Below are 22,463 nucleotides of genomic sequence, written 5' to 3' on the forward strand. Positions count from 1 at the left end.
TATTAAACTTATAATATAATATAATGGTCCAAGATTTAACTTCAAAATAGGGGTGTGTTTTTTTCTGATTTCGCCGGATTTATTTTTTGCGCTTTGCGACATGATTTTTTTCGCCGCTTTCAATTTTTTTTTTTTCTTCTTCGATATTTAACACTTTAAGGTATTAGGACTACGATATCTTAGGAAAATCTTGATTCAGATTTTTTTTATCATTAAGGAAAAAAACATGCCCCCCCCCCCCCCCCTTTCCAGTTTTTTTCCTTTAAAGTTAAATGGTCGTTCCGTAGTATTTCTTCTTTTTATCTATTTATATCTGTACTGCAGAATAATATAGACTACTTGTCCTCGTTTGAAGAAAACACATATACATGTTACTCATGTAGCCTTGTAACGAGGATTAAAGAAACACCACACGTGATATTTGTGTGAAATCGAAAAATATTATGTCAGGGATGACTTCAGGCTCTCTACTAATAAAAACAAGGAAATCGTACGAGGGTAAACAAGGGGAAGGTCATAAAAGCTTGGTACGCACTGAAACACGGACCGGACCGGACTCCGGACCCGGACTTTGGTATGAAACCCGGACCCGGACCCGGACTGGCCGCCGGACCCGGAATGAATGCCGGACCCGGACTGTGGGTTTTTTACCACTTTGATTTTCATTAAGATTACTGTCATATAATAAGTTACAGTATATATAAATTAAAAACAATCCACATTCCGAGCGTAAAATTGAACAAAAAAGAGTAACAGTAAAGTAAGAAAGAGATATATAATAATTCCTTTGTCGTTATTGTTTTATGGAAATCAAGGACGTATAACTAACATAATAATACGTCCTTGTGGAAATTAATAAAATCTTTTTATTATCAATGAAAGCAAATTAAATTCTTTTCTAGGAAGAGTAATGCGCAATAGTTTGAAACATTTGAGGTTATATTTCTTTTGTGTATTGTTTTCTTCTTCTAGACATTAAGGGAAAAATAGAATTCCTACTTTTCTAAATAATTCGCCGGTGTGTTTATATTTCTCTAAGAAACTGTATATATTGTAAATATGTATTTCTCTATAATACCTTGTCAAAATGATGGTTTATTGAGAATAAAGATATATATATATATACAGGCAATTGGACAAGAAATTTGATCTATTGTTTTGGCAGTCTTAATTAATCACTTTTAATATTGGTTTCCTGTTATGAGAACATCAATTAAGCGTTATGTCACTGTGTAATGAAAGTCTCGTGTTTTATTGGGTGTTTGACATTTGCACCGATTTTTAAAAGTTTCGATCTTTCATTTGCGCCGATTGTGCACAGGTAAATTGCAGGTGAATGTCACTTTCTATTCATCAATATAAACCTCTTTCGTTAGCCAATTGTACATTTGTTATGAATTGTCAACTAGTATCATAAGAATTCCTATGATCTCTTATTGTTCTTCCGAATTCTTGTGATATCTTATTGTTCCTCCGAACTCTCATGATATCTTATTGTTCCTCCAAATTCCTTTATCTTATTGTTCCTCAGAATTCTTATGACTTTTCATTGTTCCTCCGAATTTTTATGCCTTTTGATTGTTCATCCGAATTCTTATGATCTCTTGGTGTTCCTCAGAAGCCTTGAGACTTTTTATTGTTCCTCCGAGTTATTATAATCTCTAAGACTTATATTGTTCCTCCGAGTTCTTATGACTTTTAATTGTTTCTCTAAATTCTTATGACCTCTAATACTGTTCCTCAGAATGAATTATTGACAAAGGTTTACACTCGCTTTAGGATATTGGTTTATAGAAAGAAAAAGAAAAAAGAAGACACAACCAGGAATTACTTACAAAATACATTACATTAAGGCTATTGGTAATTCAGTGTTTAAATAAGGGAGCTACCATTTGATTTTTTTTTTGGGGGGGGGGGGGGGCTAGGATGAAAAATTTTGTCCTGCCTTTTTTTTAGTTGTAATCTCTGTCCTGCCTTTTTATTTTCACTCTTTTCGGTCTTGCACCTTATTTTTCTTAGTTTATCCTAACTTTTTTTTACATAAATTGTCATCCTATCTTTTCTTTTGCCAAGTAAGTTGCTCATCCTACCTTTTTTTTACTCAAAACTCCTGTCCTGCCTTTTTTTCAAATTTCTTCCTAGTATGAACTATGATGGATTGCTTTTTTGTACTAGCTGTGATCAGTAATTGCGAGTATTCTCGTATATGTAGTTGGTGTCGTTCTGTGGTGTCGCTGTATCAGTTGTATAAGTACCCATCCAAGTATAAGTACCAACCCAAGTATACTTTTTTTGTGTAAATCTATTTGTATCCATCTGATGACTTAATAGTTTTTCAACTGATTTTTATAGTTTGTTCTTATTTTACATCACTGTTCCAGGTTAGGGGAGGGTTGGCGCCTTCAAAAGAGTTAAAACTGGCAACATTAAGTATGTGCCTGTCGCAAGTCAGGAGCCTGCAATTTAGTGGTTGTCGTTTGTTGATGTGTAATACATTTGTTTATCTTTCATTATTGCTTTCCGGTATGGAATTTGCTCATTTTTGAAGGTCGTACGGTGAACTACTATAGTTGTAAATGTCTGTGTCATTTGGTCTTCTTTGTCAGCTGTCTCATTGACAATCACATCACATCACATCATTCTTATTCTTAAATCAACATCGCAAATAACGCTTCACTTGTCAATAACATGTTATTTTAATTACTCCATTTTTTTTCTGCCGTAAAATAATAAAAAAAAAATTTACTTGCTCATTTAATTGTCATCACAAAGTCTATTAAAATAATTCAACAATCCAATGTTTCACGCAAAAGGTGTCAAAGACTACACTATCAATCATAATCTAGCATGTATATAAGTTATAGATTTAAAGGGGCATTAGCTCCGAGATATAATGAAATAATAAATAAAAATGTTCAATATAGTGAAATAATTTTATTTTAGCAGCCATTGTCAAAATAAACTAAGATACATCGCTTATGAATTATTCACGCCATCTCCGTATCATTAGTTTTCCTTTGGTAAGAAATACAGAAATAATCTTGTGTTATATATAATGAGTGGCAAAAGTTTACAAGGCCGTATACGTTAACCGGGATATTTTTTACCCCAAGATGGTACTCTGAATAAAATCTTCTGCGGCTCCTGATTGGATGATCATACAAAGTTGATATTGCTCCAATAAAATTAAGCAGCAATCGATCATCCATGTAATACAGAATCTTGAACAGGTGAGTCCGGACTGTGACCTGACATGACCCCGGACTAGCTTGTAGTTTACTATACCTGCGTGTATTGCATTACGACGACTAACTGTATGTAAACTGTTTATTGTCGTAAAATATATTGACGGGACATTTGATCAAGCATGTATTACATAAGAAAGTTATAAGATATTTATCCGACATTTAACGAAAAAATTAAATGTAATAGGCGAGTCCGGATGGTGACCCGAAGTAACCCCGGACTAGGTGTATTCGCAAGCTATAGACATCGATAGAGATATAAAACTTCACAAATTATTTGATGAGACGAACTTATTCATTTCTATTCATTCAACTTTTTCCAACAGTAATTTCGTCTGTTCAAAATAAAATATGTTCTATGGATTTAACATCTAAGTGCTGACAGTTTTCTAATTTTTTTGTCATTTGGGAGACTGTCAAGCATAGCTCCGACATTTGAAAAATAAGTTGCTTGATGGAAACTTTGATGATCTCTAATATTACTTAATGACGTTTCTGCTTAAAATTTTGGTATCTAAATCATTTTCTATGTAAATATGAACCAATTAGATAATAAAACAAAGATATTTTCATCCAAACGTTTTTCTTAGAATGGTGGAGCTCCGAGTAAAACGATTGAAACTGTCTCACAACAGCGATCAAAAATGTCAAATAAACATCGAAAAAACAATCGTTTCTACTAGACTTTTCACGTGTACCTTTTCTGATATATAGTCTCATCTGTCTGAAAGTTTCAAAGCCATTGTCCCCGAAGAATTCCAAATATATTCCCTTTCTCTATGTCAGATATGTTTATTGACTGTACAATCGCTTGCACATCTACTGTACAATCACTTGGAGCTTTCATACACAATCGATTGACCCAAGTTTTATTAAACATAGAATATATGCATTTCATTGGTTGTTCCTTGTCTGTCCTATAATATTCATCTATGGTGTTTGAAAATTAATTTATTACACACAGGTATAGAAAACTTCAAGCTAGTGTGGGGTCATGTCAGGTCACAGACCGGACTCACCTGTTCAAGATTGTGTATTGCATGGTTGATTGCTGCTTTAGTGTCTTTTATTGATCATTCCGATCATAGTCAAATAACTACAGAAATAGAGAAATAAATGAAGAAAAAAGAAAAAGGAAAAATGGAAATACAATCTTTCAATTAAACACTTAATACAGTATATGTATACATAACTCGTATACTCCCAGTCCGGGGTTATTTCAGGTCACGGTCCGGACTCGCCTAGTATTATTTCGTTGCTTCTCGGATAAAAGTCTTTTGTTAATTTTTTCGATGACAATTTGATAAGCAAAAAGTTGAATGAATAAAAATGAATAAGTTCGTCTCATCAAATAATGTGTGAAGTTTTATATCTCTATCGATGTCTATAGTTTGCGAATACACCTAGTCCGGGGTTACTTCAGGTCACCATCCGGACTCGCCTATTACATTTCATTTTTTCGTTAAATGTCGGATAAATATCTTATAACTTTCTTATGTATTACACGCTTGATCAAATGTCCCGTCAATATACTTTACGACAATAAACAGTTTACATACAGTTAGTCGTCGTAATGCAATACACGCAGGTATAGTAAATTCAAGCTAGTCCGGGGTCATGTCAGGTCACAGTCCGGACTCACCTGTTCAAGAATGTGTATTACATTGTTGAACGCCGCTTAAGTGTCGTTTATTGATTTTAACGATGACAATCGAATAACTCAAGAAATAGAGAAATGAATAAAGGAAAAGGGAAAAGCAAAAAGGGAAAAAAAATCTTTCAATTAAACAAATAATTCAGTATATTTATATACAACCCGTATACTCCTGGTCCGGGGTTATATCAGGTCACAGTCCGGACTCGCCTAATATTAATTTGTTGATTCTAAGGTAAACGTCTTTTATTAATGTTTCCGACGACAATACAATAAGGAAAAAGTTGAATGAATAAAAATGAATAAGTTCGTCTCATCAAATAATGTGTGAAGTTTTATATCTCTATCGATGTCTATAGTTTGCGAATACACCTAGTCCGGGGTTACTTCAGGTCACCATCCGGACTCGCCTATTACATTTCATTTTTTCGTTAAATGTCGGATAAATATCTTATAACTTTCTTATGTATTACACGCTTGATCAAATGTCCCGTCAATATACTTTACGACAATAAACAGTTTACATACAGTTAGTCGTCGTAATGCAATACACGCAGGTATAGTAAACTTCAAGCTAGTCCGGGGTCATGTCAGGTCACAGTCCGGACTCACCTGTTCAAGAATGTGTATTACATTGTTGAACGCCGCTTAAGTGTCGTTTATTGATTTTAACGATGACAATCGAATAACTCAAGAAATAGAGAAATGAATAAAGGAAAAGGGAAAAGCAAAAAGGGAAAAAAAATCTTTCAATTAAACAAATAATTCAGTATATTTATATACAACCCGTATACTCCTGGTCCGGGGTTATATCAGGTCACAGTCCGGACTCGCCTAATATTAATTTGTTGATTCTAAGGTAAACGTCTTTTATTAATGTTTCCGACGACAATACAATAAGGAAAAAGTTGAATGAATAAAAATGAATAAGTTCGTCTCATCATAATGTGTGAAGTTTTATATCTCTATCGATGTCTATAGTTTGCGAATACACCTAGTCCGGGGTTACTTCAGGTCACCATCCGGACTCGCCTATTACATTTCATTTTTTCGTTAAATGTCGGATAAATATCTTATAACTTTCTTATGTATTACACGCTTGATCAAATGTCCCGTCAATATACTTTACGACAATAAACAGTTTACATACAGTTAGTCGTCGTAATGCAATACACGCAGGTATAGCAAACTTTACGATTACGAGTGAATAATTCATAAGCGATGTATCTTAGTTTATTTTGACAATGGCTGCTGAAACAAAATTATTTCACTATATTGAACATTTTTATTTATTATTTCATTATATCTCGGAGCTAATGCCCCTTTAAATCTAACTTATATACATGCTTGAATATGATTGCTAGTGTAGTCTTTGACACCTTTTGCGTGAAACATTGGATTGTTGAATTATTTTAATAGACTTTGTGATGACAATCAAATGAGCAAGTAAATCTTTTTTTTTTATTATTATTTTACGGCAGAAAAAAATTGAGTAATTAAAATAACATGAAATTTGAAAAAATGCAGGACAGGAGTTTTGAGTAAAATAAAATCAAATGGTAGCTCCCTTATTTAAACACTGAATTACCAATAGCCTTAATGTAATGTATTTTGTAAGTAATTCCTGGTTGTGTCTTCTTTTTTCTTTTTCTTTCAATTAAACCAATATCCTAAAGCGAGTGTAAACCTTTGTCAATAATTTATTCTGAGGAACAGTATTAGAGATCATAAGAATTTAGAGAAACAATTAAAAGTCATAAGAATTCGGAGGAACAATATAAGTCTTAGAGATTATAATAACTCGGAGGAACAATAAAAAGTCACAAGGCTTCTGAGGAACAGCAAGAGATCATAAGAATTCGGATGAACAATCAAAAGGCATAAGAATTCGGAGGAACAATAAAAAGTCATAAGAATTCTGAGGAACAATAAGATATAAATTTGGAGGAACAATAAGATATCATAAGAGTTCGGAGGAACAATAAGATATCATAAGAATTCGGAAGAACAATAAGAGATCATAGGAATTCTTATGATACTAGTTGACAATTCATAACATATGTACAATTGGCTAACGAAAGAGGTTTATATTGATGAATAGAAAGTGACATTCACCTGCAATTTACCTGTGCACAATCGGCGCAAATGAAAGATCGAAAGGTATAGAGAAATACATATTTACAATATATACAATATTCAATAAATACAATTTGTACAAGACATGTTACAAAAATAATTAATAGGGGTGGCGTCACACTAGATAAAGCCAGGAGTTTACACAGATTTATTTATAGTTTTGATAAATTTGCAGAGTTTAATCAACTTTACCTTCTTTTTTGATGACATTAATAATTTATACTTTAAAATATTTGGCTTTGTGTATCTATACTTTTCTATGTAATTTTTCCTCTCCTTTTAAAAAAATTGGCATTCCAAAATAAAGTTCATTGTTTTTACACAGAGTACAGTTTCTATTTTGTCTGCTGGTGTTTAACCATCTACCTTTTTCAATGGGTAATTTATGATTCGTCGTTCTAAATCTGCAAAATTCTACAAGATTTTTGTTATCAAAAATATCTAAATAAGCTTCAGAACTAAAATTATCTTTAAATACTTTCTTCTAACAGTAAGTGCTAATTCGGTTCAAATTGATCTTTTCGGTTTCTACTAACTGTAAGACGTAGCCAATTCAAATTAATAAAAATTTGTGAATTCCAAATATGTTAAGCCACATTCATTCAAAATATTTTTTATGTTATCTTACCAATGACAATTGAAAACATAAGTTATAGACAATTTTTGACAATTTTGACTCCTTTCCAGAAAGAATTTTACCCTAGAATGATATCATTAGTATTTTTTATGTCAAGTTCTAAAGCACAAGTTTAGACTAAATTCGTAAATTTCGATAAATGTTTATGAAGAGGGAGAAATTAACCGTCATATACTATTTATAGACGTAAGACATTTTAAAAGTCATAAGACAGAAAAGTCCTAATAATTTCAAAATCTGACTATTTATACAGTTTCTTAGAGAAATATAAACACACCGGCGAATTATTTAGAAAAGTAGGAATTCTATTTTTCCCTTAATGTCTAGAAGAAGAAAACAATACACAAAAGAAATATAACCTCAAATGTTTCAAACTATTGCGCATTACTCTTCCTAGAAAAGAATTTAATTTGCTTTCATTGATAATAAAAAGATTTTATTAATTTCCACAAGGACGTATTATTATGTTAGTTATACGTCCTTGATTTCCATAAAACAATAACGACAAAGGAATTATTATATATCTCTTTCTTACTTTACTGTTACTCTTTTTTGTTCAATTTTACGCTCGGAATGTGGATTGTTTTTAATTTATATATACTGTAACTTATTATATGACAGTAATCTTAATGAAAATCAAAGTGGTAAAAAACCCACAGTCCGGGTCCGGCATTCAGTCCGGGTCCGGCGGCCAGTCCGGGTCCGGGTCAGAGTTTCATACCAAAGTCCGGGTCCGGAGTCCGGTCCGGTCCGGATTTCAGTGCGTACCTAAAAGCTTGTCACTCTCTTCAACATGTTCAGGTGAGTAAAAAGTCTCTTTTTTATTTGAATGTAAGTGGCATTGCAAAGCGACGAGAATGACCACGTTTGCAGTGCAATTACAGGTAAATTAACTGTAAATGCAAAGGTTCAGTGCGATGAAATATATCTAATTTTGTACATGTAGGTCGGGAAGTCAGACAACTCGCCCCAATGAAACCCGCACCAACTCGTCCCGCACAAACTCGTCCCACTCTTGTTGCTCACATGATTGAGGCTTGTTAAACAACTCGCCCTCCTTTCAAAATAATAAACCACTTTCGAGCAATCGGAACTTCTCTGCCTTTCTGGTTGCACGAAGAAATAATAAGTTATTGTACTGCATAGCGAGAAGTCACTAGTTCACTTTCGAGTTCATCCATCAACGGAAAAAAACTCGTCAATTATGCGCGCCTTTATGACGTCATTTACCAGATAGAGGGGTCACCTGTATCCCTGCACTATTAACATTCATCAAGCGTCGTAAGTGATCGTCATTGTGCAGGATAAACTAGAAATAATAGTTGTTATATAGGTACTTAATGACAATTCCCTAATGACAGCAGTGCTGATTGTCAATTTTGAGAATTCAATTTGCTGAATAATTTGTACTACAAGAATTATAGTTTTCCAACCACTCGCTCAACATTGGAATGGAAGTGACGACACCCCTGAACGCACAAATGACGTTCACTAAAACCATAGTTTTTGACGGAAATGCATCAAACTCGAAAGTTGTCTATATATATTGCTTCACACTGGTTTACCAACATATCCCATGACCACTAATACATGTAATAATAAAGTGTTTAATTTACTCCTATTTGCATTAATATGTTTTTTGGGGGATATAGTTTTAACCCCTCCTTTCTTCTGGGTTGGACATTTAAAAATGGCTGGATCTTTAAAAAAGAAGATGTGGTATGATTGCCAATGAGACAACTTTCCACAAGAGACCAAAATGACACAGAAATTAACATTTTAAAAATGGCTGGATCTGTGACTGTCCCCGTCATTAAAATTTTGCAATGTTGATTTTTTATTCATTGTACAGATGTACCAGGAAAAAAAGTCTGGCGGACAAATTTTACTACCGCACAAAATTTACTGTTACAAATAACCATGTCCCTGCATTCATCCAACACATATTTTCATTACACATTTAGGTGGGTCTCATTGGGGTCTAAGCGTGACGCGGGATTGCTGATTTTTTGTAAGCGTGACACGTGAAAGTCAAACTATTGTGTCTGGAAAAAATGGGAAATGAGGTCTAGCGTGACCCGGGAAATGACAAAAAAATGAGAATTGCTTACATACATAGTGTAAGCGGGATACGGGAATCGGTCAAAACAGTAAGCGGGATCCGGGATCGGAACCCCCCAATGAGACCCCCATTTAGAAACTAATAATAAGAACACAAAATGCATATTTGGTCAGCAGCTTGGCAGTGATATAACATGTGAGCAATTATTGTAGTTTTAAACAAATTTCAGGAAGTGTCAAATACATGTACTTCCTTCCTTTCTGCTGATACTTTTGATTTTTCAATATGTTAATTGAGCTTCAAAAATAAGTGACACATTTCTGAAATAATTGAACAGAGCATAGTCGGATCCAGGGGGTTGGGGTGGGAGGCTAGTCCTCCCCCTTTTTATGGGAAAAATTTGTTTGATTATATAGGGAATCACTGAAGCATGACTTGAGCGAGCCCCTCTTAGGTTAGTCACTCAGCAGACCCCCTCTTAGGTTATCCACTCAGCAGGCTCCCTCTTAGGTTAGTCACTCAGCAGACCCCCTCTTAGGTCAGTCACTCAGCAGGCTCCCTCTTAGGTTAGTCACTCAGCAGACCCCCTCTTAGGTTAGCCACTCAGCAGGCTCCCTCTTAGGTTAGTCACTCAGCAGACCCCCTCTTAGGTTAGTCACTCAGCAGGCTCCCTCTTAGGTTGGTCACTCAGCAGACCCCTCTTAGGTTAGCCACTCAGCAGGCTCCCTCTTAGGTTAGTCAGCAGACCCCCTCTTAGGTTAGCCACTCAGCAGGCTTCCTCTTAGGTTAGTCACTCAGCAGACCCCCTCTTAGGTTAGCCACTCAGCAGGCTCCCTCTTAGGTTAGTCACTCAGCAGGATAATATTTAAAATAAATGCCTGCTGTACTGATACAGTGGTTGGGAATGCAATCATAATAACTATAAAGCTTTGAAGGGCTATTCAAAAAAGACTTCTTTCTGATGTTCATATGATGAAATCGTAATCTTTCAGTCAGTTTAATTGAAGTCTGGAGCTGGCATGTCATTTATTAAACTGCTAGTAGTCTGTTGTTATTTATGTTTTATTGTCATTTTGTTTATTTTCTTTGGTTACATCTTCTGACATCAGACTCAGACTTCTCTTGAACTGAATTTTAATGTGCGTATTGTTATGCGTTTACTTTTCTACATTGGCGAGGTATAGGGGGAGGGTTGAGATCTCACAAACATGTTTAATCCCGCCGCATTTTTGCGCCTGTCCCAAGTCAGGAGCCTCTGGCCTTTGTTAGTCTTGTATTATTTTAATTTTAGTTTCTTGTGTACAATTTGAAAATTAGTATGGCGTTCATTATCACTGAACTAGTATATATTTGTTTAGGGGCCAGCTGAAGGACGCCTCCGGGTGCGGGAATTTTTCACTACATTGAAGACCTGTTGGTGACCTTCTGCTGTTGGTTTTTTTTCTATGGTCAGGTTGTTGTCTCTTTGGCACATTCCCCATTTCCATTCTCAATTTTATTCTTTTATGTCCTGCTCTTTCTCAAGCCTGTAATTCAGTAGCTGTCGTTTGTTGTATATCAAAACTGTCGTTTGTTGTATATCAAAAGTGTGAATATTGTTTGTTTGTTGGCTGTTTATAATGTACATGTATCTCCTTTGTTTGTCTACCTGGCATGTCTACAGTGATTAACTGATTATTATTTCTAAATATACTGAGTTACTCCCCTTAGAACACAATATTTTGAAATAAGTTCTTAATAACTGTAGTGAGATTGTTTAAATGTGTTTCTTCATTGTATCTACTAGTATGCTATTGACTTGTGTTCATTTTTATACGACCGCAAAAAAATTTGTGGTCATATATATTGGTATCAGGTTGTCGGCAGAGGCAGATAGGGGGGGTATGGCAGGCCTCCCCCTTTTTGGGAAAAATTTTGATTGCTTTTATGTGACCAGTCACAACATATCAAGGCTTATGGAGGTAGAACGTCATTGTGAGAAAAACGCCGTTAACTATAAGTAACTAGCAATTTCCAGGCTTAGGAGGGTACATTGTCTAAAATTTGATTTTTGTATATTTATCTAGAATATTCCGAAACAAAACTCTCTGTCATGTTATTATGACATATTTGTTGTAATAGCAATGAAACGAGTCATTTCGAATACCGGTATGAAAATGAGGTTTTGTTTATTGAATGCACTAATTTATAAAACGCAAAATTATTGTATTTATTGGCTTTTAATGATGTTCAATAGCGTATTTGAATAAAGTTTTAAAGACTTAAATTTACTAAAGTGCAAACAATTGTAAGCTCTATTTTAGAACATGTAATTTAAACTTGTTGAAATGAAGTTAGTTGAAAATTTGTCAAAGTAAGCATTAAGAATTCCTTTTTTTAATTTAGATTTATTATGCATGTCTCTATACATAGTATGCGACGCATAACAGTTTATAAGTAGGTGTTATCTTATATGCATTTGATACGGTGCATTTATTATGGATATATTTCAGACTTCATTTATGAAAGGAAATCTATAGAGCAGAAATTTGATTTTTTTTTGTATCAATTTAAAATGTATATTCGAATATTTTTTACTTCAAACGATAAAGCAAAACTTCTTCAAAACTTATATATGATGTATAGTTCGGCGTCCGCAAAAAAGAAGCCAAAGAAAGTGTTTATCTCTTCTTCACAAATATGTATTTCATTGAATCTCGATATTTAGGGACGACATCAAAAAATCAATGAAGGATAAAAAACTTAATTCAAATAGTTTGGGGGTGGGGGGTCAAAATAGCTGCAAGTTTTGTTTAATTGACATCAATTTTATATATATCCTTATTGGTCAATCAATTTTCCCCAAATTAAGTTAAGAGAGGGGGTAGGGGGTCAGAGAAAAAACTATATGAATTAAGTTTTTTATCCTACATTGAACTTTTGATGTCGCCCCTTATCATGTTTATAATTTTTCTAACAATGACGTTCTACCTCCATAAGCCTGGAAATGTCATGGCGGGTCACATATAGGGAATCACTGAAGCATGACTGGAGTAACCCCCCCTCCCTTTTTAGGCCAGTCATTGGGCCCCCACTTACAAAAAATTCTGGATCCGCCACTGGTCGTTGTCCGTAGACAGCTAGTTTCTGGATAATAACGTTAGTTAAAAATAAGTGAATAGAAATGAATATGAAATTTAAACACAAGGTTTATAACCACAAAAGGGAGGATTCCGAATGAGTTGGGGGTTATGGTCCGAGACCACAATTGTCGTCCCTTGATTTTCGTTGTCCACCGAATGTAGTCCCTAGTGTGGACGGTGTGTTACTTGCCAATTTTTTGTATACCCCTTCCAAATGTATATATCTCCATGTTTTATTCCTCAAATAGTAAGTCAAGGGATGAAATGACACTGTCATATAATTTGAGTCATGAATTTTAAAGTAAAGTAGTGATTTGGTCCAGTTGAAAAAGGTTAAAAATTAGCACTTCAGAAGACGTCAAAAGGTTTCAAGACCCCCTTAACATAAAATTGTCCATATAATGATATTTTGAGTTAGAGCCGATGAAGTTTTCTATAATTTTGATATAATTTGTCCCAAAAGTAGTACAACACACTACTGTAAAAAATTTATTGAGAAAGCGCATGTGGGATTTTTTTTAATTTGCAGTTATTGTCAACTTAACCAAATCACTACTTTACTTTAAAAAAAAATTCATGACTCAAATTATTGTTGTACTACTTTTGGTGACAAATCTTAATAAAACTTGGTATGACTTAAGCTTAACATATTATAAGACTGCTTACAAAGTTTCATAGCAATAGGATATATACTATAGACAATATGATTAATTCTAAATTCAACTTTGCGTGTTAAATTTAGACGTTAAAATTGAGAAATTTCAACTATCACCATTTGGGGCTTTTAAAATTAAAATGTTTCAAAAAAATACTTTTAAAATGCCTTAATATATAATATATCATGTATTTAAAGCAATAGAGTACTCATTTGATATATCAGACTTAGCATAATTATTCAAAAGTTAAATTTATATGAGCATATGTATTTAATGTACTTTAAATGGAAATAAAACTTACAAATAACATATCATATTAGTTTTAAAGGGTCTTAGGCCAAGTAAGACTGAAAATAATTTAGGGTCAATTTAGGCCGTAGCACATATTTACATTTAAAAATCTATATTGAAGCTATAGGAAATAAACATTTATGTCTTTTCTTAGTTTTCTATCATTTCTATACTCAGGTGACATGATACAATAAATCTGAGCATAAAAAGGCTCTTACATTCAACTTTTTTTAGCAGACAGTGTCAATTTGTCAAATAGCAGAAACTAAAACTTTATTTGATAGAATTTCTGCAAAAATAACCAATTTTGGCATTATATGGTCAAAATAGGCGTTTCATTGCTTTTTCAATTTTGATGCATAAGTGGCATTCTGACTTTCTATCTGACAGGTCAATATTTGTGCTTTTATGCTTTAACCCAGTTGTATTACATATTTTTAAACTCTGAATCCACAAGAAAGAAGATTATCTCACAATTGGTGCAAAATGTGTTGTATAAATGACCCTCCTCTAACACCCTTTTTGGATCAAGTTAAATGTGAGGAGCTTGGTATATAAAAGTTGAAGTAAATAATAAAGACCTCACTAAATTTTTATAAAAAGCACTTTACAATCTCTTTTGTACCTGTTTCATTTCACATAATATCTTTCTTCTCTTCTGTAGGATAGCAAGTGGTTCAAATATAAGCCTGTTGAGACTTAACTTGCATGCAAGTTTTTCACTAAAAAGTGAAAAATCTTTGCATCAGACCATACTGTATGCAAAAAAAGTGAAATGTGAGAGTCTTGTTGTGCTCAGATTTATTGTATCATGTCACATGAGTATAGAAAGGATAAAAAAGATTTTTTTTTATTTCCTTTAGCTTCAATATGCATTTTTAAATGTAAATATGTGCTACAGACTAAGGCCGTGTTCACACCAAACGCCATGTACAGTAAACTTGTTTACAATTAGTTTTAATGTACTGGACATTGGTTTTACATTAAATTTGTTCACGTCTATACACCTTGTTTAATTACCTGTACATAAGATTTGTTCACACTTGTAAACTCTATCAATGCATTACATCGGTACAGAGATTGAAGGAGAAGAAGGAATATATATTAGGGATCACTATATTCCTATCTTTTCTGTTTTTTCAAATGGTATTTCTTCTCCAAGGAGTATTTGGCAAAGGGAGGGGTAATGTTTTTTTTAGTTTTAAGGGTAATTTAATGGATCCGAGATACATGAACTAGACAAACAATACATTTACCTCACACTTTTTAGCTCACCTGTCCCAAAGGGACAAGTGAGCTTATGCCATCACTTGGCGTCCGTCGTCGTCCGTCGTCTGTCGTCTGTCGTCGTAAACTATTTCAAGAATCTTCTCCTCTGAAACTACTGGGCCAAATACTTTCAAACTTTAACTGAATGTTCCTTAGGGTATCTAATTTATAAATTGTATCCGAAGTTTTGATCTATCAACAAACATGGTCGCCACTGCTAAAAATAGAACATAGGGGTCAAATGCAGTTTTTGGCTTATAACTCAAAAACCAAAGCATTTAGAGCAAATCTGACATGGGGTAATATTGTTTATCAGGTCAAGATCTATCTGCCCTGAAATTTTCAGATGAATCAGACAACCCGTTGTTGGGTTGCTGCCCCTGAATTGGTAATTTTAAGGAAATTTTGCTGTTTTTGGTTATTATCTTGAATATTATTATAGATAGAGATAAACTGTAAACAGGAATAATGTTCAGCAAAGTAAGATTTACAAATAAGTCAACATGACGGAAATGGTCAGTTGACCCCTTTAGGAGTTATTGCCCTTTATAGTCAATTTTTAACCATTTTTCGTAAATCTTAGTAATCTTTTACAAAAATCTTCTCCTCTGAAACTACTGGGCCAAATACTTCCAAACTTTAACTGAATGTTCCTTAGGGTATTTAGTTTGTAAATTGTATCCGAAGTTATGATCTATCAACAAACATGGTCGCCATTGCTAAAAATAGAACATAGGGGTCAAATGCAGTTTTTGGCTTATAACTCAAAAACCAAAGCATTTAGAGCAAATCTGACATGGGGTAATATTGTTTATCAGGTCAAGATCTATATGCCCTGAAATTTTCAGATGAATCAGACAACCTGTTGTTGGGTTGCTGCCCCTGAATTGGTAATTTTAAGGAAATTTTGCTGTTTTTGGTTATTATCTTGAATATTATTATAGATAGAGATAAACTGTAAACAGGAATAATGTTCAGCAAAGTAAGATTTACAAATAAGTCAACATGACGGAAATGGTCAGTTGACCCCTTTAGGAGTTATTGCCCTTTACAGTCAATTTTTAACCATTTTTCGTAAATCTTAGTAATCTTTTACAAAAATCTTCTACTCTGAAACTACTGGGCCAAATACTTCCAAACTTTAACTGAATGTTCCTTAGGGTATCTAGTTTGTAAATTGTATCCGAAGTTATGATCTATCAACAAACATGGTCGCCATTGCTAAAAATAGAACATAGGGGTCAAATGCAGTTTTTGGCTTATAACTCAAAAACCAAAGCATTTAGAGCAAATTTGACGTGGATAATAGTGTTTATCAGGTCAAGATCTATCTGCCCTGAAATTTTCAGATGAATCAGACAACCTGTTGTTGGGTTGCTGCCCCTGAATTGATAATTTTAAGGAAATTTTGCTGTTTTTGTTTATTATCTTGAATATAATTATAGATAGAAATAAACTGTAAACAGCAATAATGTTCAGCAAAGTAAGATCTTCAATTAAGTCAATTTTACCAAAATTGTCAATTGACCCCTTAAGGAGTTATTGCCCTTTAAAGACTTTTTTCACAATTTGTTCATCATGTTGACTTACTTTAAAAAATCTTCTCCTTTGAAACTGCTGTATCAATTTCAGCCAAACTTAGGGTAAATGAGTTTCAGAGTATCTAGTATAAATTTTTTATTTTATTTCCTTGTATGTCAAGAAACATAGCTCCTATGGCTAAAATAGAACATAGGAGAAAATGATTATTTTTTTTGGCTTTTGAAGAAAATAGGACGATCCAAAAAACATTTAACTAAATTGAAAAGCCAAAATAATCATTGATGAGAGATTTAACCAAAAGAATTAAGGTGAGCGATTCAGGCTCTTGAGAGCCTCTTGTTAAGTAATGCATTTATGAGTGAATCGTTGTTTGAGTAATAAAAGACCAGTGGCAAACATTTCTGTGCAAGTCAAGTCGATTCGGAAAGACGTTAATTTTCAAATGAATTATGTGTTCGGCAATGGTGCTGCTTTGAGTCTTGATAAGGGATTAATAAAGCTACGTTAAGTTTAAAAAAAAAAAATATATATATATATATATCAAGTTTAGAAAAATATTTCTGGAAAGAACTTTATTAATAATTGTTATAAATATCAATTTTATTCAAAAATTGTTTCTTCCTTAAATATACACGGTGAAACTAATGTTTTAAATGCCTAGTTTTGTGTACACTTAATCTACACCAGGCCTACATCGAGTATCGACTGCATGTAGACAAAACAGTTTTTACACTGCATGTAAACATTGAATTTTATCAATGGGAACGTAATTTTGTTTAGTTTACGTGTGAGTTACATTTACAGAGGGGGGGCAAGGGGGGTCCCAATAACAGCAAAACAGCAAATTGATTTGGCTCATAACAGATAACAAGGAATTAAAATGGACAAAAACAGATAACAGTAAATGAAATATTAAAACAATATGGTCTTTGACAAATCAGCAGAAACCTATTATGTGTCAAATATTTAATTACAATCCAAATTCAGACCTGTATCAAGCTTGAATATTGTGTCCATTTTTGCCCCAACTTTCAAGCTTGGACCTCTGCGGTCGTATCCAGCTGCACTTGGCGAAGCAAATTATTTAGTTTTCTTTAATGAAATATTTCTTATTTCTGTTTCATTAATAGCATGGTAGTTTTTGTTCATTGATTTGTAAATAAATCAGGTCATTACTTTTCTTGTTTGAATTGTATTATATTTGCTATTTCTGGGCCCTTTAAAACTGTACATGCATCATCAGTTTTGTTCATGGTTGAATGCCATACATATGGTCACCTACAGTTATTGACTTCTATGTCATTTGATTTTGGTGGAGTGTTGTCTCATTGGCATATATAGTACATCTTCTTTTTAACAACTTTTTTCATTGGTAGGCATTATATTTGGTAGTATCTTTCAAGCTTTTTGCTAAGTCTTTTTTATTTTAAATGGTACAAATTGATATCATGGATATAGAGAATTGACAATTTGAAGGATACGTTAAGTAAATTACATTATCGGCTTTGCTCCTTGTTGAAGGCCGTACGGTGACCTATAGTTTTTTTTTGTGTCATTTAATCTCTTGTGGAGTGTTGTCTCATTGGAAATCATACCACATCTTCTTTTTATACGACTGCAAGAATTTAAAAAAAAATTGTATATTGGTATCTGACAGGTAGTCAGCATCGTCCCAAGATGGATGATTTCCGGTTAATAACTTTTAAGTACTAGTATATAGGAATCAATAAAATTTTAACACAAGGTTTAGAACCACTAAAGGAAAGTAGGGATTGATTTTGGGGTTACTGGTCCAAACAGTTTAGGAATTGGGGGGGCCAAAAAAGGACACAAATAAGCATTTTTCTTGATTTTGGCACAATAACTTTAGTATATATATAAGTGAATAGAAATCTATGAAATATAAACACAAGGTTTATGACCACAAAAGGAAGGTTGGTATTGATTTTGGGAGTTTTGGTCCCAACAGTTTAGGAATAAGGGGCCAAAAGGGTTCAAAATTAAACTTCTTTTTGTTTGATTTCATGAAAAATTGAATTATTGGGGTTCTTTGATATGCCGAATCTAACCGTGTATTTAGATTCTTAATTTTTGGTCCTGTTTTCAAATTGGTCTACATTAAGGTCCCAAGGGTCCAAAATTAAACTTAGTTTGATTTTAACAAAAAATGAATTCTTGGGGTTCTTTGATATGCTGAATCTAAACATGTACTTAGATTTTTGGTTATGGGCCCAGTTTTCAAGTTGGTCCAAATCAGGGTCCAATTTAAACTTTGTTTGATTTCAACAAAAATTGAATAAATGGGATTCTTTGATATACTTAATCTAACCATGTATTTAGATTTTTGATATTTGGACCCCTTTGTCAAATTGGTCCACATTGAGTTCTAAAGGGTCCAAGATTGAACTTTATTTGATTTCATCAAAAATTGAATTCTTGGGGTTCTTTGATATGCTGAATCTAACCATGTATTTAGATTTTGGATATTGGACCATAATAGGTAAATGTCCTATTTGTTTTTTAAGTTCTTAGACCACATTCATTCTGTGTCAACTATTTAATCACAATCCAAATTCAGAGCTGTATCAAGCTTGAATGTTGTGTCCATACTTGCCCCAACTGTTCAGGGTTTGACCTCTGTGGTTGTATCAAGCTGCACCCTGCGGAGCATTTGGTTTATACAAGTTTTCGTATAGGCTTGTTGTATCTGTATCTTCTTGGCTGGCTATAGTCATAATCAGTTGACATGGTTTAGGACTATTCATCTTTGGAAAAGATGGTGTTATTTATATTAATTATTGATATACAATTTCAATTAAAAAAAGTAACATTAAAAATGGACAATTATCTTAAATTTTGGATGAAGTGCCCTTTTTGGGGGAAATGGTCAAACCTGCTAAAAAGAACTTTGACCTTGGGCATAAAAGAATTATGTCAATTCTTTAAGGAAAATTCAGAATTTTTTCACTCAATGTCTTAAAAGTGTTTGGTCATGTTGGTATTTATACTATAAATTTTCACTTCTACTCTCATACTACATATGTACAGCAAAATTATTTCTTTTTGTAAAAAATATTTCAGTAATTTCCATTACTGTATACCTTACATCAATCAACACTTATATTTATATAAATGTAGTCGTTGTGAAAATAGCATTCTTATTCTTTCATTTTATTTTATTTCAGGGCTTCAGATTTATAAGCAATGAAGAATTCTTTGATGAAAATTTCACCATCATGGCAACAATTGTTCATTTGACATACAATTGTTTACAACTGCTTAATCAGTATCTTGGAACAGTATGGCCTATAAAAGTTATTATAGGAAAACAATCGCTGCAAACAATATCTAAAGATACAGAATTAAAAGTGCTGAGAATATTTTATCTTCAGAAGCGTAAAAATGATGTTCGTCAGTCAAAACTTGACGTTAAGGAACTTGTATCTTCCTTTCCGCTGAATGAAGATGTGCTTAGTGTTTGTGACACAACAACTGGTTGCAATCTTCTACAGTTTGCAATAATAAATGGAGATAAAGATTTGGCTTTAAGTTTGTTGAAATGGCACTGTCATCATAGTTACAAACATTGCAGTCCTCCTGTTCATCTGGCAGCATCTTGGGGAGAATTGACAATTCTGCAACACCTTCTAAATAATGGGATGGACAGTAACTATTCAGCGGGGATCTGTTATCCTCATCCTCATCAACCAGTTGGCCATACAAAATGGCTTTGGCTAATAGATCAACCAGTCTACAAGTGCAATAAGAATCAGTTGTTACCCATTTATTGGGCAATAGTTAGCGACAGGGTATCTTGCTTCACATTACTTCTTAATCACATGATCAATAAAGGGAAGATAACCCCTGAAATGGTTGATCTTCTTCATTTCGCATGTCGTAGAGGGGCAAGCAAATGTATAGATAAAATTCTTTCTAAAAATCCATCAATTGTCAACACAATGGATGTAAACAAAGACACACCCCTTTTACTTGCAGTAGTTTGGGGAAGAGTGTGCTCAAAGACTTTGATTGATTTTGGTGCCGATGTAAAAATTGTTTCCAGTATTGGAGAGACAGCTCTTCATAGATTATATGACAATGATGTTGATGGTCTATTCACAATATTTGACACTACAAAATATTTATTGACAACTGGCGTTGAACAATTGATAAACTGTAAGAACAATAATGGAGAAACCCCTCTTCATGTGTTAGTGTCACATGTATCTTACATAGGAGGGAGCCTGACACACCCAGAAGAGGTCTCGCTAAAATGTTCTCGGCCTCAGTTACAGCCAGATTACCAAAATCAAGTTGTCGAGACCCTTGAATTATTGCTGAAATTTAACGCAGACCCTGGGAGCCAGAATTATTATGGACTTCAGCCCTTGGGAAAATTAATGCATATAGCTCTTAAGTCTTGCTTACCAGAGTCTGAGCAATGTGAATGTGTAAGATTGTCTATTAGTTCAACATATAGTTATAAGAATGATTATGGTCATTTATATAGTGCCTTAAAAGTTTTGCTTCACCGAGGATCTGATTTGAATAAATCATGTATTGAAGGTCATACACCTTTATTTCTCGTAATGCAGTGTTTATTGAAAGACAACATTGAAAATTTGTGTGAACAAAGTATGGGAGTAATAAACATTGTACACTTGTTACTCGAAAATGGTGCTAAAACTTTGAAATTTTGTCATGGTGGCTCTACCATATTAGCAAAAATCGCAGCTCGTTTCTTAACCATTTCTGACAATAATTTGTCAATTTTTGCCGATACAAGGCAAAAATTTTCATCACTTGTAAATAGTTTACTAGAGACTTTTCTGAAGAATGGTCTTAACCCAAATTATGTTACAGATATAAAAAGTCAGCATTTGCAAGGAGGCAGTGGGAATTCGTTAATTGATTTTGTCCGTTTAACTGAAATGGCTGCGGTACCAGAAGACTTCATTGAAATCCACAGATGGCTGAAAACATTGTTTGCATGGGGTGCAGACCCAGATCTTGAACCTTATCCTTCAGAACCTATCATTTGTCATTCACAAAGTTCAATATTTCTGAAAAAGCAAGACACACAAGCTATGAGTCATTATATCCATGAAGTTAAAGACATGGGTATTAATATATTCCATGATGGAAATGCTCAGGAACTTCTGATGTTATTCTACAACACTATGTCACATAATATTCTGTATAACTGTCTAAACACTGCCAGAGTTATGTCCCATTTCCATCCCCTTGGTGCAACAAGGAAATCTTTCCTACAAATTCTAAACAGTCTGGCTGAAAATCCAAGAAGTTTAAAGCAGAATGCTAGAGTTGCTATTTACAAATCTATTGACAGAAATCTAGTGGAAAAAGTACCTCAATTGCCTTTGCCTACATTGCTCAAAAATTATTTGTTAGAAATATATTAAATATGCTGTTAATTGCTGAATTAGTCTTTTATATACTATGTGTAAATATGTGATGGTTATTTGTGTACACAGCTGGCTCAATGTAAGAACAAATCTCAATATTCTGTATCAATAAAAAAAATATCCAGCAATGACAGAGATACTTTACAAATAAATAAAAAAGAAGATGTGATATGATTGCCAATGAGACAACTCTCCACAAGAGACCAAAATGACACAGAAATAAACAACTATAGGTAACCAAACAGCCTTCAACAATGATCAAAGCCCATACCGCATAGTCAGCTATAAAAGGCCCCGAATGACAAAATGAATGTAAAATAATTCAAACGAGAAAACTAACAGCCTTATTTATATAAAAAATGAACGAAAAACAAATATGTAACAAATAAACAAACAACCACTGAATTACAGGCTCCTGACATG

General features: G+C 33.6%; 1 protein-coding gene across 2 annotated transcripts; it reads left to right on the forward strand.

Annotated features, from left to right (window-relative positions):
• The first annotated feature begins 366 nt into the window (after positions 1-366).
• On the forward strand, positions 367-22,057 carry LOC139491396 (ankyrin-3-like). 2 transcript variants are annotated; one of them, XM_071279067.1, is made up of 3 exons: positions 367-517; positions 8,442-8,473; positions 19,800-22,057. In XM_071279067.1, exon 3 carries the CDS (start codon positions 19,851-19,853, stop codon positions 22,035-22,037), a length of 2,187 nt encoding a protein of 728 aa, XP_071135168.1. In that variant the 5' UTR covers positions 367-517; positions 8,442-8,473; positions 19,800-19,850; the 3' UTR covers positions 22,038-22,057. The 2 variants fall into 2 exon arrangements, with proteins under 2 accessions (XP_071135168.1, XP_071135167.1); XM_071279066.1 differs by lacking the exons at positions 367-517; positions 8,442-8,473 and adding an exon at positions 8,515-8,556.
• The last annotated feature ends 406 nt before the right edge of the window (positions 22,058-22,463 follow it).

This window comes from Mytilus edulis, chromosome 10 (genome assembly GCF_963676685.1).
Source record: "Mytilus edulis chromosome 10, xbMytEdul2.2, whole genome shotgun sequence".
Taxonomy (NCBI): Eukaryota; Metazoa; Mollusca; class Bivalvia; order Mytilida; family Mytilidae; genus Mytilus; species Mytilus edulis.

What these genes read in the sequence shown, in the direction of transcription:
- LOC139491396 (XM_071279066.1), top strand. Translation starts at nt 8,530, where the DNA reads ATGACCACGTTTGCAGTGCAATTACAG. An exon ending in CGTTTGCAGTGCAATTACAG is followed by an intron (nt 8,557 to 19,799) that starts GTAAATTAACTG and finishes ATTTTATTTCAG; the next exon opens with GGCTTCAGATTTATAAGCAA.